The sequence below is a fragment of the Aquarana catesbeiana genome, linkage group LG02 (genome assembly GCF_042186555.1).
Source record: "Aquarana catesbeiana isolate 2022-GZ linkage group LG02, ASM4218655v1, whole genome shotgun sequence".
In the NCBI taxonomy this organism is placed as follows: Eukaryota; Metazoa; Chordata; class Amphibia; order Anura; family Ranidae; genus Aquarana; species Aquarana catesbeiana.
Genome location: NC_133325.1, coordinates 602,804,855 through 602,817,309, shown reverse-complemented (window position 1 = coordinate 602,817,309; position 12,455 = coordinate 602,804,855). Strand labels below are relative to the sequence as shown.

The window sequence follows — 12,455 nt, the reverse complement described above, 5'->3', positions numbered from 1 at the left end:
CTACCCTTTGGGCTCCTTCTGCTAATTTCGTGTTAGTAGAAGTTTGGTGAGTGTTGATTCGCGCTTTTCATTTCATACTTTTAATTTCGCACTTTTCATCCTCGCTTTTCAGTTTGCGATTTTCTATTCGTTTCTGAACGGCCGTTCGTCAACCAGCCATGTTCCGGAATCGTAGGAGATAACGTGTTATTTATTATTGGCTTTGGAGTTATTGCTTTGACATTATTTTTTTGGTTGAATAATGATTTGATTTGGTATATTTTCTATATTTTTGGATGCATAGAATGAACTTTTTGGTTGAGTTCTATTGGCAGATAGCATGTCTAATTTTATTTGTTTTCTTTTTTTAATGCACAATAAAAACAATTGTGGAGAATGATACTTGGCTATGTGTTTTACTTCAAATGACAGTTTGGAAGTAGGCAGTTACATTTAAAAAATACAATGTAAAAATTGACAAGGGACACCAAAATAGTTGTATCTTTGAACTTAAAAACTACGGGATAATGGTATTGTGGTAACTTGCCCAAATAAAAAAAAGAAAAAAAAAGCATAATAATATTATTCTTGATATCACTAGAAAAAAATAGCCTTTGAAAATTTGTTTGCAATAACTCCATCAGTACCACCAGCAAAGCAGATTCATTATTATCCAATTAAAGAAGAAGAGAATGTGTGCTGTATTTCGAGATTTCATAATTTGCCACGTCACGAATGTTAATTCTCCATTACTAATGCTAGTTTACAAGACGGACCGCTTCTGGCTCGTCTTTGCTTCTGAGCATGCGTGTTTGTACTTTGGACTTTTGTCCGACGGACTTGTGTACACATGCTCGGAAAATGAGACAACACACATTTGTCCACGGAAAATTTTTAAATCCTGCTAGCCAACATTTGTCTGCGAAAAATCTGACAACAATTGTCCAATGTAGCATACACACGGTCGGATTTTCCACCAAAAGCCTGTCATCGAACATTTCCAGTCGTAAAGTCCGATCGTGTGTACGCAGCTTAATACTTACCCCCCTCTGCTTCACCAGCAAATGGCACCCCCCACAATCCAGTGATGAACTGTTCCTGGCGTCCTCATATCCAGAGCAGGTCTATGGAGCCTGCTCTGGGCTTGATTATGTCAGGAACAGTCCACCACTCAAGACTTCTGGAGCGTGGGGGTACAGGTGCTGCAGGAACCAGCCTTGTGAGGGGAGGATTAGAGGATCAGGTAAGTCTATCTCCCTTCAGCACTCCTCTAGACAAAAAACAGCAATTAAAGTGATTGTAAAGCTGTTGTTTTTTTAAATAACAAATGTCAGCAGGAGGCAATGGCTCCCACTGCAGAGAGAGCAGCGCCACTGCTCTTTGGCACAGTGCGGGATGGTGATCAGGCTTAGGTAAGTAATTGGGGGCCTGGGGGGGACCCCTTTTCCACCACCCCAGCCCCACTGACCTGGAGCGCAGCGATCACCCCAGCACTGACACACCGGGTCACCGCTTCACTGGTCCGGGGCTTAGAAATCCCCTTGGCTTAATCTCTAAAATGTATCTCGTCAGGAACATTCTAACTGGTTGGCACGATCACATGGGCGGTGCCGACCAATCAGAACCCGAGTAGCCTGTCCTATCACTGCGGGCGAAGAGGAGAGAAAGCTGCGGGATTCCAAATCCTCTGACTGGTAAAGCGGCAATATGAGCTGTCAGAACAAATGATTGCTGGACTCCAGGTTAGCGGGACCAGGGGAAGGGGACAAGCTCCAGTGTGAGTTCACCTTACAGATTTTCTGTAAAGGTGAACTTACACTTTAAAGTGGTTCTAAAGCCCAAAGCATTCCTTGTATTAAGGTAAAAAAATGTTTAGGTAAAAGTATCTCCCCCTCATCCCCCCCCTCCCAATACTATTAGCCCTTTGCTTGATCCAGCGCTGTGCCCATCTGCAGCGGCTCTCTCCTCTTGCTTCCTGGTCTCACAGGCTTTGCTGAGGCAGTGGAAGCCATTGGCTCCCACCACTGTCAGTCAAATCCTGTCAAGGGGGGGCTGGGGGTGTAGAACTTTGCTCCCTGTGTCTATGGACAAAGGTTTGCCATGATAGGAAGCAGCTTATATGATGGCACACCGAGAAGAGGAGAAGCAGAGGGTGCTTTCAGGGGACAGGAGATGAGTTCAGGCCGCTCTATGCAATTCCATTGTACAGAGCAGTTAAGTGTAAACCTGTTTGTTATTTAAAAAAAGGGGGAAGGGGGTTCCAGGGAAAAGATGAAAATCGGGAGCAAGAGGGGACAGCCCTGTGTGGTTCTATCTCAAAGGGAATTGTTTATCTTGAGTGTCGCAGCGGTGAAAGAATAGATGGCTTTTCTCCATTTTCCCATCATCTCATCTAGGCCTATATGATGTAAGGTGGCTATTTAGTAATGTCCAATTTACCAGATCGAAAACCCTTTAGGTATAGGTCAAAAGAAGCATGGTCAGGGTTTTTCTGATGTATGCCAGATGGATTACGTTTCAGATCCGATGTTAATATCCTTGGCCTCTTTATTGGGACAAACCCTACGTGATCTGGATGAAAGACTTGTTGAAAGAATTGCTAAGATCTTAGTAAATAAATTGAGGTCAATAATAAATTAGTATTTAGCCCAAAAACAAAAATGTATTGTATTGCACTATACCAATTCTTGTATTTAAATATTTCATTTTATATATATTACAAAAAAGGATATAGCACTAAAACCTTACACATACAAACATGAACCCACAAGACATGACACATAAGGGGAAAAAAGACTAACGGGTACAAATCCAAATCACCTTTTACACCTTATCTAATAAAATCCCTATTCTTTACTAAGCTTTGCCTACTCCTGGCTGTTTCCATCTCCGTTACCAACTCATCCTGTACCCCTTTACCACTCTCTATATTCTACCTCGTATTCATAGATTCAATTTATCATTAGTCTACTGTCTAATACCCATTCTTAGATGTGGTGGTTGCATTTGTATTTTTTTTTTCGCCTTTGTTTTTATAGAGTGATCTGGCCAGTAAATCTGTTATTTTTCAACTTCTTTTAACAGACCAAACTATCCAGTAAAGGTGGCAGTTAGGGGGTTGAGACAAACCATTTAACACTGAATGGTACTGTCAGTGAATTTGAGAATTCACACTCTGGGACAGTTCTGTACACACTTTTTTATTTTAAAAGATAATTATGGGAATTAAAAAAAAAAATTTACACTCACCCAGGTGGATGCAGCATTGGTGCGATGCTGTGTTCATCCCCTGCCACCTCTAAGATTGAGAGCTAAGCGATCAAAGACTTATGATATCTCAGTTATCAGTTTTCACTGAGCAGAGAGCCAGTGACTGTCATTCTGTTGCTCTCTGCTCTGCCCCTCCAGCACTCACTGGAGCGCTGGGGTGTTGAGGGGGTGGGAGTGGCTGGCTGAGGATCTAAGCGGCTTGCTGAGTGATTGAGCCAGCTGCTGCTCAGGCATCTGGGTGGATACCGACATTAAAGTCGGGCTCTCTCCAGACCCTGGACTGATGAGGTGACATCGGCTTCAGCGGGCTTTAGCCCGTTGGCTGAATATGGCTCACAGGTGTGCAGAATTAAGTGCTTCTCCTACTTCAGTGTGTAACCACCTTGTCAGTTTAAATGGTTTGTCTTAACCCCCTAACTGCCAGTTTTGCTGGACAGCTTGGTCTGATATTGGAAGTTGAAAAGTAACAGACCTACTGGCTGGATCACCAGGTGAAAATAAAAAAATTAAAAAAAAATTAATGCAGCCAGCACATTTAAAGATTGGTAAGCTGCAATGTAATACATTTTTGCTTTTGGGTTTAGATATGCTTTAATGTTACCTGTGAGATCCATTGTACCCTTACAAACAGAGCTAGTGCGTTTCTTGGCCATTTGTCTTAATTTCCAAGTTAAATTTGGAGTTGAATAGAACCACATTGACCAGCCATAACATTATGATGACGCACCTAATATTGAGTAGGTCCCTCTTCTGCCACCAAAACAGCTCTGACGCAGCATGAACGCCACTAGACCTTTGATGCTATACTGTGCTATCTGGCACCAAGCCATCAGTAGTAGATTCTTTTGAGTCCTGTAAGTTGCAAGGTGTGGTTTCCATGGATCTGACTTTTTTTTTTCCAGCACATCCCATAGATGCTTAATGAATTAAGATCAGGAGAGTTTGGAGCCCAAGTTAACACATCAAACTTGTGTTCCTTGAACCATTTTTGCAAAGCACGTTATCCTGCTGAAAAAGGCCACTGCAATCAGGGAATACCCCTTCCATGAAGTGGTGTACTTGGTCAGCAACAATATTTAAATAGGTGGTACTTGTTAAAGTAATATCCAAATGAAAGGCAGGACCAAGGTTTCCCAGCAGAACATTGCCTAAAGCATCACACTGCCTCCACTGGCTTTCCTTCTTCCCATATTGCACTCTGGTTCCATCTCTCCCAGGTAAGCGACACACACACACCTGGCTATCAAAATGATGTAAAAGATTCATCAGACCAGGTCACCTTCATCCATTGTTCTGTGGTCCAATTTGAATGCTCATGTGTTCATTATAGGCACCTTTTGGCTTTGGTCACAGGTCAGCATAGGCACCCTGAATAGTCAGCAGCTACACAGCACAACAAACTGCGATTCCCATTTTTTTTTGTCAGCACATCAAGTTAATGGACAACATGTTTACTTGCTGCCTAATATGAATTATAGATACCAGTGTAATGAGATGATCAGTGTTATTCACTTTACTTGTCAGTAATCTTAATGTTATGGCTGATCAGTGTAATTTTAAATACTACATCTTTTTTCACATGTACTTTATATTTAACAAAAAAATACATATTTGCTTACAATCGAAGGACTTGGGCCCCCGAGCGACACCGGGGTGGGTCCGGCCTCCCGTACGCCACATTTCCCGCGCCCGCCGGACGGACGGAATTGTGTCTTTCTCTTCTCAGATGTTTTATAGTTTCCATACAAATATCATACATACTGCAAATTACTCATGATTGTGATATGTATTATAACACAGTCTTTTTCTTTTTAGAGCATACCATGTTACAGCTTGGGGAGTACCATTTCTTCTCTCCTGTCTACCTCTCTTTGGTGATTATTATGGACCAGCTGGAGCATGGTGGTAGGTGTCCTATTCATGTAACACTTTTAGCTGTAAACAGACACACTTTAAATGGTAATGTTGATGTTTAATGCATGATACTACATAGATCAAAAGTGAAACTGGCATATAGGAAAAGCCAATCTGATTAATCTCTCAGTTGGATACAGCCGGTATTAATAGTGTATGTTCCCTTCACCAGTTAAATTATATAATACAGTTTGTGAGACTGGAAAAACTCAGAGTTTAATATACTCCTAGGACAATCCTGAAGTCAAAGTTAAACCCAGTGAGATAGGTGCCAGTTAATCTTTTTTTCCTCTATTCTCAACCTCTCAGAGATTTTGCCCTCACTGGATCTTCCTAAGGTTTTAGAGACCTAACCCTTGCTTGAATGTAAGATTGGGCCTTTAGTTTGAGGATATGATTAGGCCATGACCAGCCTTAGTAAAGGTAGTATCTGCCTGATCAAGGTGGCAGACATCTGTTAGGTCTTATGTTCATTTCACATTTAGTCATAACCAAGTAGCTTAGGTGACTCCACATTATGTGACTTGCATTGTCCCTAGTGTTATTAGAAGCTTCTTTTAGGGGTCTGTCAGGTCCTGTGGTGGTCGACTAGCCTGTTGCATTCCGAACACAGGAGATCAGCCACCTGGTAGAGGCGCCATTCAGAGAATGCCTTGCATTATGGGAATTAAGACAGAGCATTCTCTTTGGACAAGGTATAGTGCTGAAGAGGTGACATTATGCTTTACACCTCATCCAATCAGAGAACAATTTGCTTTCATTCTGAAAATGTGGTGTTAAATATTTTTTTATGTTTTCCAGTGATGTGTTTGCAAATTATAAGTCCAACCTGGCTGGTGACCATGAGCTAGGGCAAAGGGCATAAATTAATATGATTTTTTTTTTTTTTTGGGGGGGGGGGGGGGGTAATACTTTATACAGGTAATACTTTGCTAATGCTAGCATCCAACAGCAAGGTGGGTTCGTCTTCTTCAACATTATTGACTAGATCCTAAACTGAGACAAATTCTTTTCTGCCTTCATACAAGTGGTTCTTCTAGTTTGCTCTATTTTAGGGTGAAATTAGTATAGTCACTGGAAAAAGTGAAGAGGGTGAACAGAGATTTTCAGGGAATTTCCTTGACTTTAGTTTTTCCTTCTTACCAATTAAAAATGTTTAGAAAATGTTAACTGTCTGTTTTGTAGTTCCAGATCTCATTAAAAAAAAAATGTCCTACTTTTAAATTTGATTGGGGTATACATTTAAATACTGGTTATGTTGCATTCTCTAGACAAGAAAAATGTTCCCACTCTGTCAGTAATTGTTTCCTATGGAATCAGTCTCTTTTTCAAAATGTCATGAAACAATAGCTTTTATTTAACTGGAATGCTTTTTGTTTAGTTCAGGCATTTCTTTTCAACTTTACAGATCTGTTCTGCTTTCATGATATTTTACACTGTATTTAAATGTTCTATTAAAAAAAAAAAAAGTGATTGTTATAATGTACTTGAAAAAGGATTTACGATAGCATAAATACTGTTTATGATAAACTGTGACCCGTGCGTCTGATAAAACAATAGCTCTGGGGGATTTGCAGCCTGTTATCAGATCAAGTGACCCAGCACAGTTACTACCTGCCCCATGGAATGTCTAAGATCACAGCTCATGGGGAGATACTACAAAGGGCCTATCACCTTTCTTGTATCGTCTTTCAACTCCACTAAGTGAATGCTGTTCTCTCTTCCAGCTGGATTACTGATGAGCATGTTGTCTGGAGATTTGTCATGTAAGTACTCTTCAGTTCCAGAAATGGATGACTTTCATTTACTGTTCATTATACAAGAGAAAAGCAGATAGTGAATCCATAATGCTTTCTTCTATGGAAAACTCCCCCCATCAACTTCCTGAGACCCCTCCCCCCCCACCTCAAAAGCGGAATGCAGGGTGCACAGCACAGGTGACATTGTATTTAGTTGTAACTGGTTTAATAGACACTTAGGCACACAGTAATTATTATTAATCATTAAAACAAGAAATGGTTTATTTTCCAAATTATTATGTGCTGAAGACTGCATAGCCACTGCACCTTGTACACTGACAACAAACTGTTATCATGCAGTGTATGTATAGGGTGGTGGTATGATTGGATTGGAGGTGCATCAAAGCTTGTATAAAAGTGAACATTTGGCTACTCTAACTTATCTAAATGATCATACCTTCTGAGCTTGTTTTTCTGTCACATCTACGGGACATAAAGACATGAGCTTGTTACCCCAATTTGACTGTTTCTCTTTTATCAATCTTTGCAGGCCAAAAAAAAATCAGGTTTATGAATCAATAAATGAAACATAATAATAAATACATTTTACTTGGAGGTTTTTTTTTTTTTTTTTAAATCAGCATTATTTGATTTGTTTTCAGTAAAACAAAGTAAAGAAATTTTAAATAAAGGTAGACCCATCAGAGTCCCCCCTTACATAAAAGTCTACCTTAATATCAGGATCCCCATCAAAGGCCCACCTTACATCAGGGTCCACATCACCGCCCTCATAAATCTTACATTAGAGTCCCCCTTACATCAGAGTTCACTCTTACATGACAGTCCCCATCAGAGTCCCCTCTTAAATCAGAGGGCCTGATAAAATCTTGCAGAGGGTCATATTTGGACCACGTTCTGTGGTTTGGAGACCCCTGCTCTATATTATTATTATTAGTATTATACAGGATTTATATAGCGCCGACAGTTTACGCAGTGCTTTACAACATTAGGGCAGACAGTACAATACAATTCAATACAGGAGGAATCAGTGGCCCTGCTCGTTAGAGCTTACAATCTAGGAGGGAGGGTCAAGTTATACAAAAGGGTAATACCTGTGGGGGATGAGCTAATGGAGAAAATAGTGCAGTTGTTAGATGGAGGCAGGATAGGCTTCTCTGAAGAGGAAAGTTTTCAGGGATCGCCTAAAAGTGAATAAATTTGGAGACAATCTGACAGATTGGGGTAGGGAATTCCAGAGGATGGGCGAGGCTTGGGAGAAGTCCTGGAGGCGGATATGGGAGGAGGTGATGAGGGAGATAGAGAGCAGGAGGTCTTGGGAGGAATGGCGATTAGGTTGGTATTTTGAGACTAGGCTAGTGATGTAGCTGGGGGCAGAGTTGTGGATGGCTTTGTAACTTATTGTTAGTATTTTGAATTTAATTCTGCCCCCTCTATATCCTTATTACCATTGAATGTTTTTTTTTTTTATTTACTGAAGGACAATATAGTGTTACCAAGTGCAAATCGTATGTTGGAGATCAGTCTAGCACAACATTGGTGGAAAAATAAATGGCCAGATTTTGTCACATGCCTCACTACTGTTAACAAGTATTTTTTTTCTCTTTTACTATTCCTGTTTAAATTATCTGCACAAACACAGCTTTGTGATTAAAATGCCTTCTTTTATTTAAGTGGACAAAATATATATCGTTAATATATCGTTAATGTATTTGCTCCAGATCCTTATAAATTTATGGGATAACCATTCTCTTCAGTGTGGATGAATAACTTCAAAGAGTACTGGAAGGGACAGCGAGGGAAAAATCAAATGCTTGAGTGTTCCCCAGAGGCTTTGTATTTCCTTCTCAGTAAGCGAAAACAAATGTTTCAGGCCTAGGGGAGGTAGCTGTGAAAAGTGTACCTAATATAAAGAGGGCACTTTCCTTGTCCCATTGGGATCCAGTGATATTTACATAAGACAGATTCTTGTTTGGAAGGCTCACGGTTTAACTTTGAACCCCTCCTGACCTGCCATGTGTAATTTGCAGTAGAAAAGACAGTCATAGCAGACTGAGCCAAACTTCAAGGCGAAATCCTCCAGCAATATCGAAAAGAAACTTTCCTTTGTGTTCCTTGGCTCTTTTGATTTTTACTGGTGCTCTGGATCCCTGTTTTACATAAATTACATTTAGGTAATTCAGCTACATCTATTAACTTGGATTCAAATCCGAAGGGATTTTTCCTCCAAATCTCTGCCATATTCATTGATGTGCACAGGCATTGAAGTAGACTTATTTTCCTGGAAAATGGGTATTGGTTTGTTAAATCACCACCACGTCCTTACATCTCTTAAAAAACACTGTTTGTTTATGTGTATCTTATGTTCAGAAAAATGCATTTGTCAGAGGGCCAAAACTTATTTTGCTGAGGCATTGAGTTCCCAAGGTAGACCGATATAGACCTAAAGCATGTTTTTTTTTTTTACCTTAATGCATTATCTGCATTAAAGAGTAACTCTACTCTACTCTACTTTTGTGGGGAAAAACATAGCAAGTAAAAAAAAAAAATAATATAGTGTATACAATTGTGACTCAAGGCATATTGTAATTAAATGTTATTAAAAATTACATTTCCTTTTCAATCTGCAGCGCTGTAGTTTTCTGTAAAATGCAATATGGCTTCCTGGAGGCTTTCTGTACACACATGGTGTACAGAACGCCCCCTAAAATGTAATTTCCTGCTTGTGTGATTGGCTTACTCGTTTTCCCAGAAGTCTACACTAACATATAAGTCAGATTTTTGGCATCCCCTGCAACAAAAATGTCATTTTTGGTGAGATACTCCCAAAGGGAAATCACATCTAAAGGGATGCAGACCTTGCCAGATTGATTGGAGCCCTGCAGGTGCAGCAGCTGATTGATAATTATAAAACCACTCCCATACAGATGCACATGGACACAGACAAATAAACAACTATTCCTTCAGAATAACAATATGTAGGAATCTGCAACAAAGTTTGTTAAAATCTTTGCAATGTATATAGATTACCAAGAGGGAAATGTTCTTTACTCAACGAATACTTCCAATATCAGCATCCCCCAGCCCACCCCTAAACACTTACCTGGCTCTTTTTTTGATCCAGTGCTGTGCTCGTTTGCAACAGCTCTGCACTCTTCTCTCAGAACACAGAGGCAGCAGCAGAAACCACTGGCCGTATCAGCAGAATTCAGCCAGAATCATTGGCTGGAATCAGCTGTCTGCAGGCGGTGTGTGCATGCAGGAACTTGGAAGAAAGCCTGCGAAATACAACTACTGTGGATAGGCGGCAAACGGTTAAGGAACACATATCTGCATGAACTGCTGTTTTTTTCTGCCTGTGGATCAGCTTTAATTTGTGAAAGTTACCAAACGACAAACCTATTTGAAACCGCTTGTCTTTCCAGAAAGTTCTTTTTTGAGTCATAAGTGCAGTCTGATGAGTCATCTGTTGTATTTTTATGCTTTCTAGGGATGTCATGAGCAAGGTTCTCAGGGAGAAAAAACAATCATAGCATAGGCGTGTGCACGGGGTGTGTCTGGGCATGCCTGGACACACCCTAATTACCTTGTGCTGCCTCCCGGGACCTGCATTGAAATGTTGCATCCAAGTAATGTGTAGCCCGTGCTGCCCGTGAAACAGTTTCACATTGAGAAGATCATGAGGCTTGTAAGAGTGGCTCAGTGTGTGTAAAACTGTCATATGTGTAAAACTGTCATGTAATGTAACTGCTTGCAAGGAGAGAGACCAGCTGTCACAACTCAGCGGTAATGTCGAGGGTGGGCGGGACTGAACAGCTATAAAACACCAGCCAATGGGATGGGGTCTGGGCAGGCTGCTACATTTATGTGGCTCCGCCTCTTTCTTAAACAGCCCAATGATTGACTGGTGTTTGATAGCTGCTCTGTCCCATGTCTCCGCCCATCCCCGACATCGCGGCCAAGTTGTGACAGCTCGTCTCTCTCCCTGCAAGCAGTTTCATTACATGACAGTTTCACACACACTCACACACTCAGCGGCTCTGGCAAGCCTCACAATCTGCTCCATGTGAAAATCCCCCTCTACCCTGTCAGTGTCCATTGGTGCTGCCTATCAATGCCCATCAGTGCTGCCTATCAGTGCCAATCAGTAGTGCCAATCAGTGCAACCTATCAGTGACAATCAGTGCTACCTATCAGTGCCCATCAGTGTAGCCTATCGTTGCCAATCAGTGCCCATCAGTGCTGCCTATCAGTACCCATCAGTGCAACCTATCAGTGCTGCCAATCAGTGATGCTTATTAGTGCCAATCAGTGCAACCTAGCAGTGCCCATGAATGCTGCCTATCAGTGCCAATCAGTGCAGCCTATCAGTGCCCATCAGTGCTGCATAGCAATGCCAATCAGTGCCACCTATCAGTGCTGCCTATCAATGCCCATCAGTGTTGCCTATCAATGGCACCAATCAGTGCCCATCAGTGCTGCCTATTAGTGCCAATCGGTGCTGCCAATCAGTGCCTATCAGTGCTGTCTATAAGTTCCCATCAGTGCTGCCTATTAATGCCCTTTTGTGCTGCCTATCAATGCCCATCAGTGCTGCCTATCAGCATCAATCAGTGCTGCCAGTCAGTGCCAACCAGTGCCACCTATAATGCCACCCATCAGTACCCATCTGTGCTGCCAATTGCTTCCCTTCAACGCTACTAATCAGTGCTGCCAATCAGTGATCAATAACTTAACAATATTAATGGAACCCTCTAATGTATGGAGATCTCAATAAACTTACCACAATACCGGTCTCTGTGATATGTAACATCATATATAATACACATCAAACTGAAAACAAGACATAACAAATTAAACTTAGCAAGGATGGTGGAAACCCCTGTACAGATAATTGCAATACAAATTAACTTCAAGTGCAACAACTTTTTGGTTGGGAGGTTCACACCATTATAGCACTTTGGAATTTTTATTTTTTGGATAGTTACACTTAATTTTATATGTTTTAGACACTATTATAATGTGAATTACTACACTTAGTTAATTTTCCAACACCCCTGCTAAGTCCATGTCTTTATGAACCTTGCTTTGTGCATTGGTGTGCAGTCACGTTGGAACAGGAAGGGGCCATCCCCAAACTGTTCCCATAAAGTTGGGAGCATGAAATTGTCAAAAATGTCTTGGTATGCTGTCGCCTTAAGAGTTCCATTAACTGAACTAAGGGGCCAAGCCCAACCCCTGAAAAACAACCCAACACCATAATCCCCCCTCCACCAAATGATTTGGACCAGTGCACAAACCAAGGTCCATAAAGACATGGATGAGCGAGTTTGGGGTGGAGGAACCTGACTTGCCTGACCTTAACCTGATAAAGCACCTTTGGTATGAATTGGAGCAGAGACTACAAGCCAGGCCTTCTCATCCAACATCAGTGCCCGACCTCACAAATGTGTTTCTGGAAGAATGGTCAAACATTCCCATAGACACACTCCTAAACCTTGTGGACAGCCTTCCCAGAAGAGTTAAAGATGTTAT

General features: G+C 41.3%; 1 protein-coding gene across 3 annotated transcripts in view; it reads left to right on the top strand.

Moving 5' to 3' along the window:
- LOC141128805 (cyclic AMP receptor-like protein A) overlaps nt 1-12,455 on the top strand; it is a 1,026,785-nt gene that overhangs the window by 686,148 nt on the left and 328,182 nt on the right. For all 3 annotated transcript variants that reach the window (XM_073616335.1, XM_073616337.1, XM_073616336.1), the window contains 2 exons: nt 5,065-5,154; nt 6,891-6,929. In XM_073616335.1, the coding sequence (XP_073472436.1) occupies nt 5,065-5,154; nt 6,891-6,929 (129 nt within the window). The remainder of the gene's footprint in view (nt 1-5,064; nt 5,155-6,890; nt 6,930-12,455) is intronic.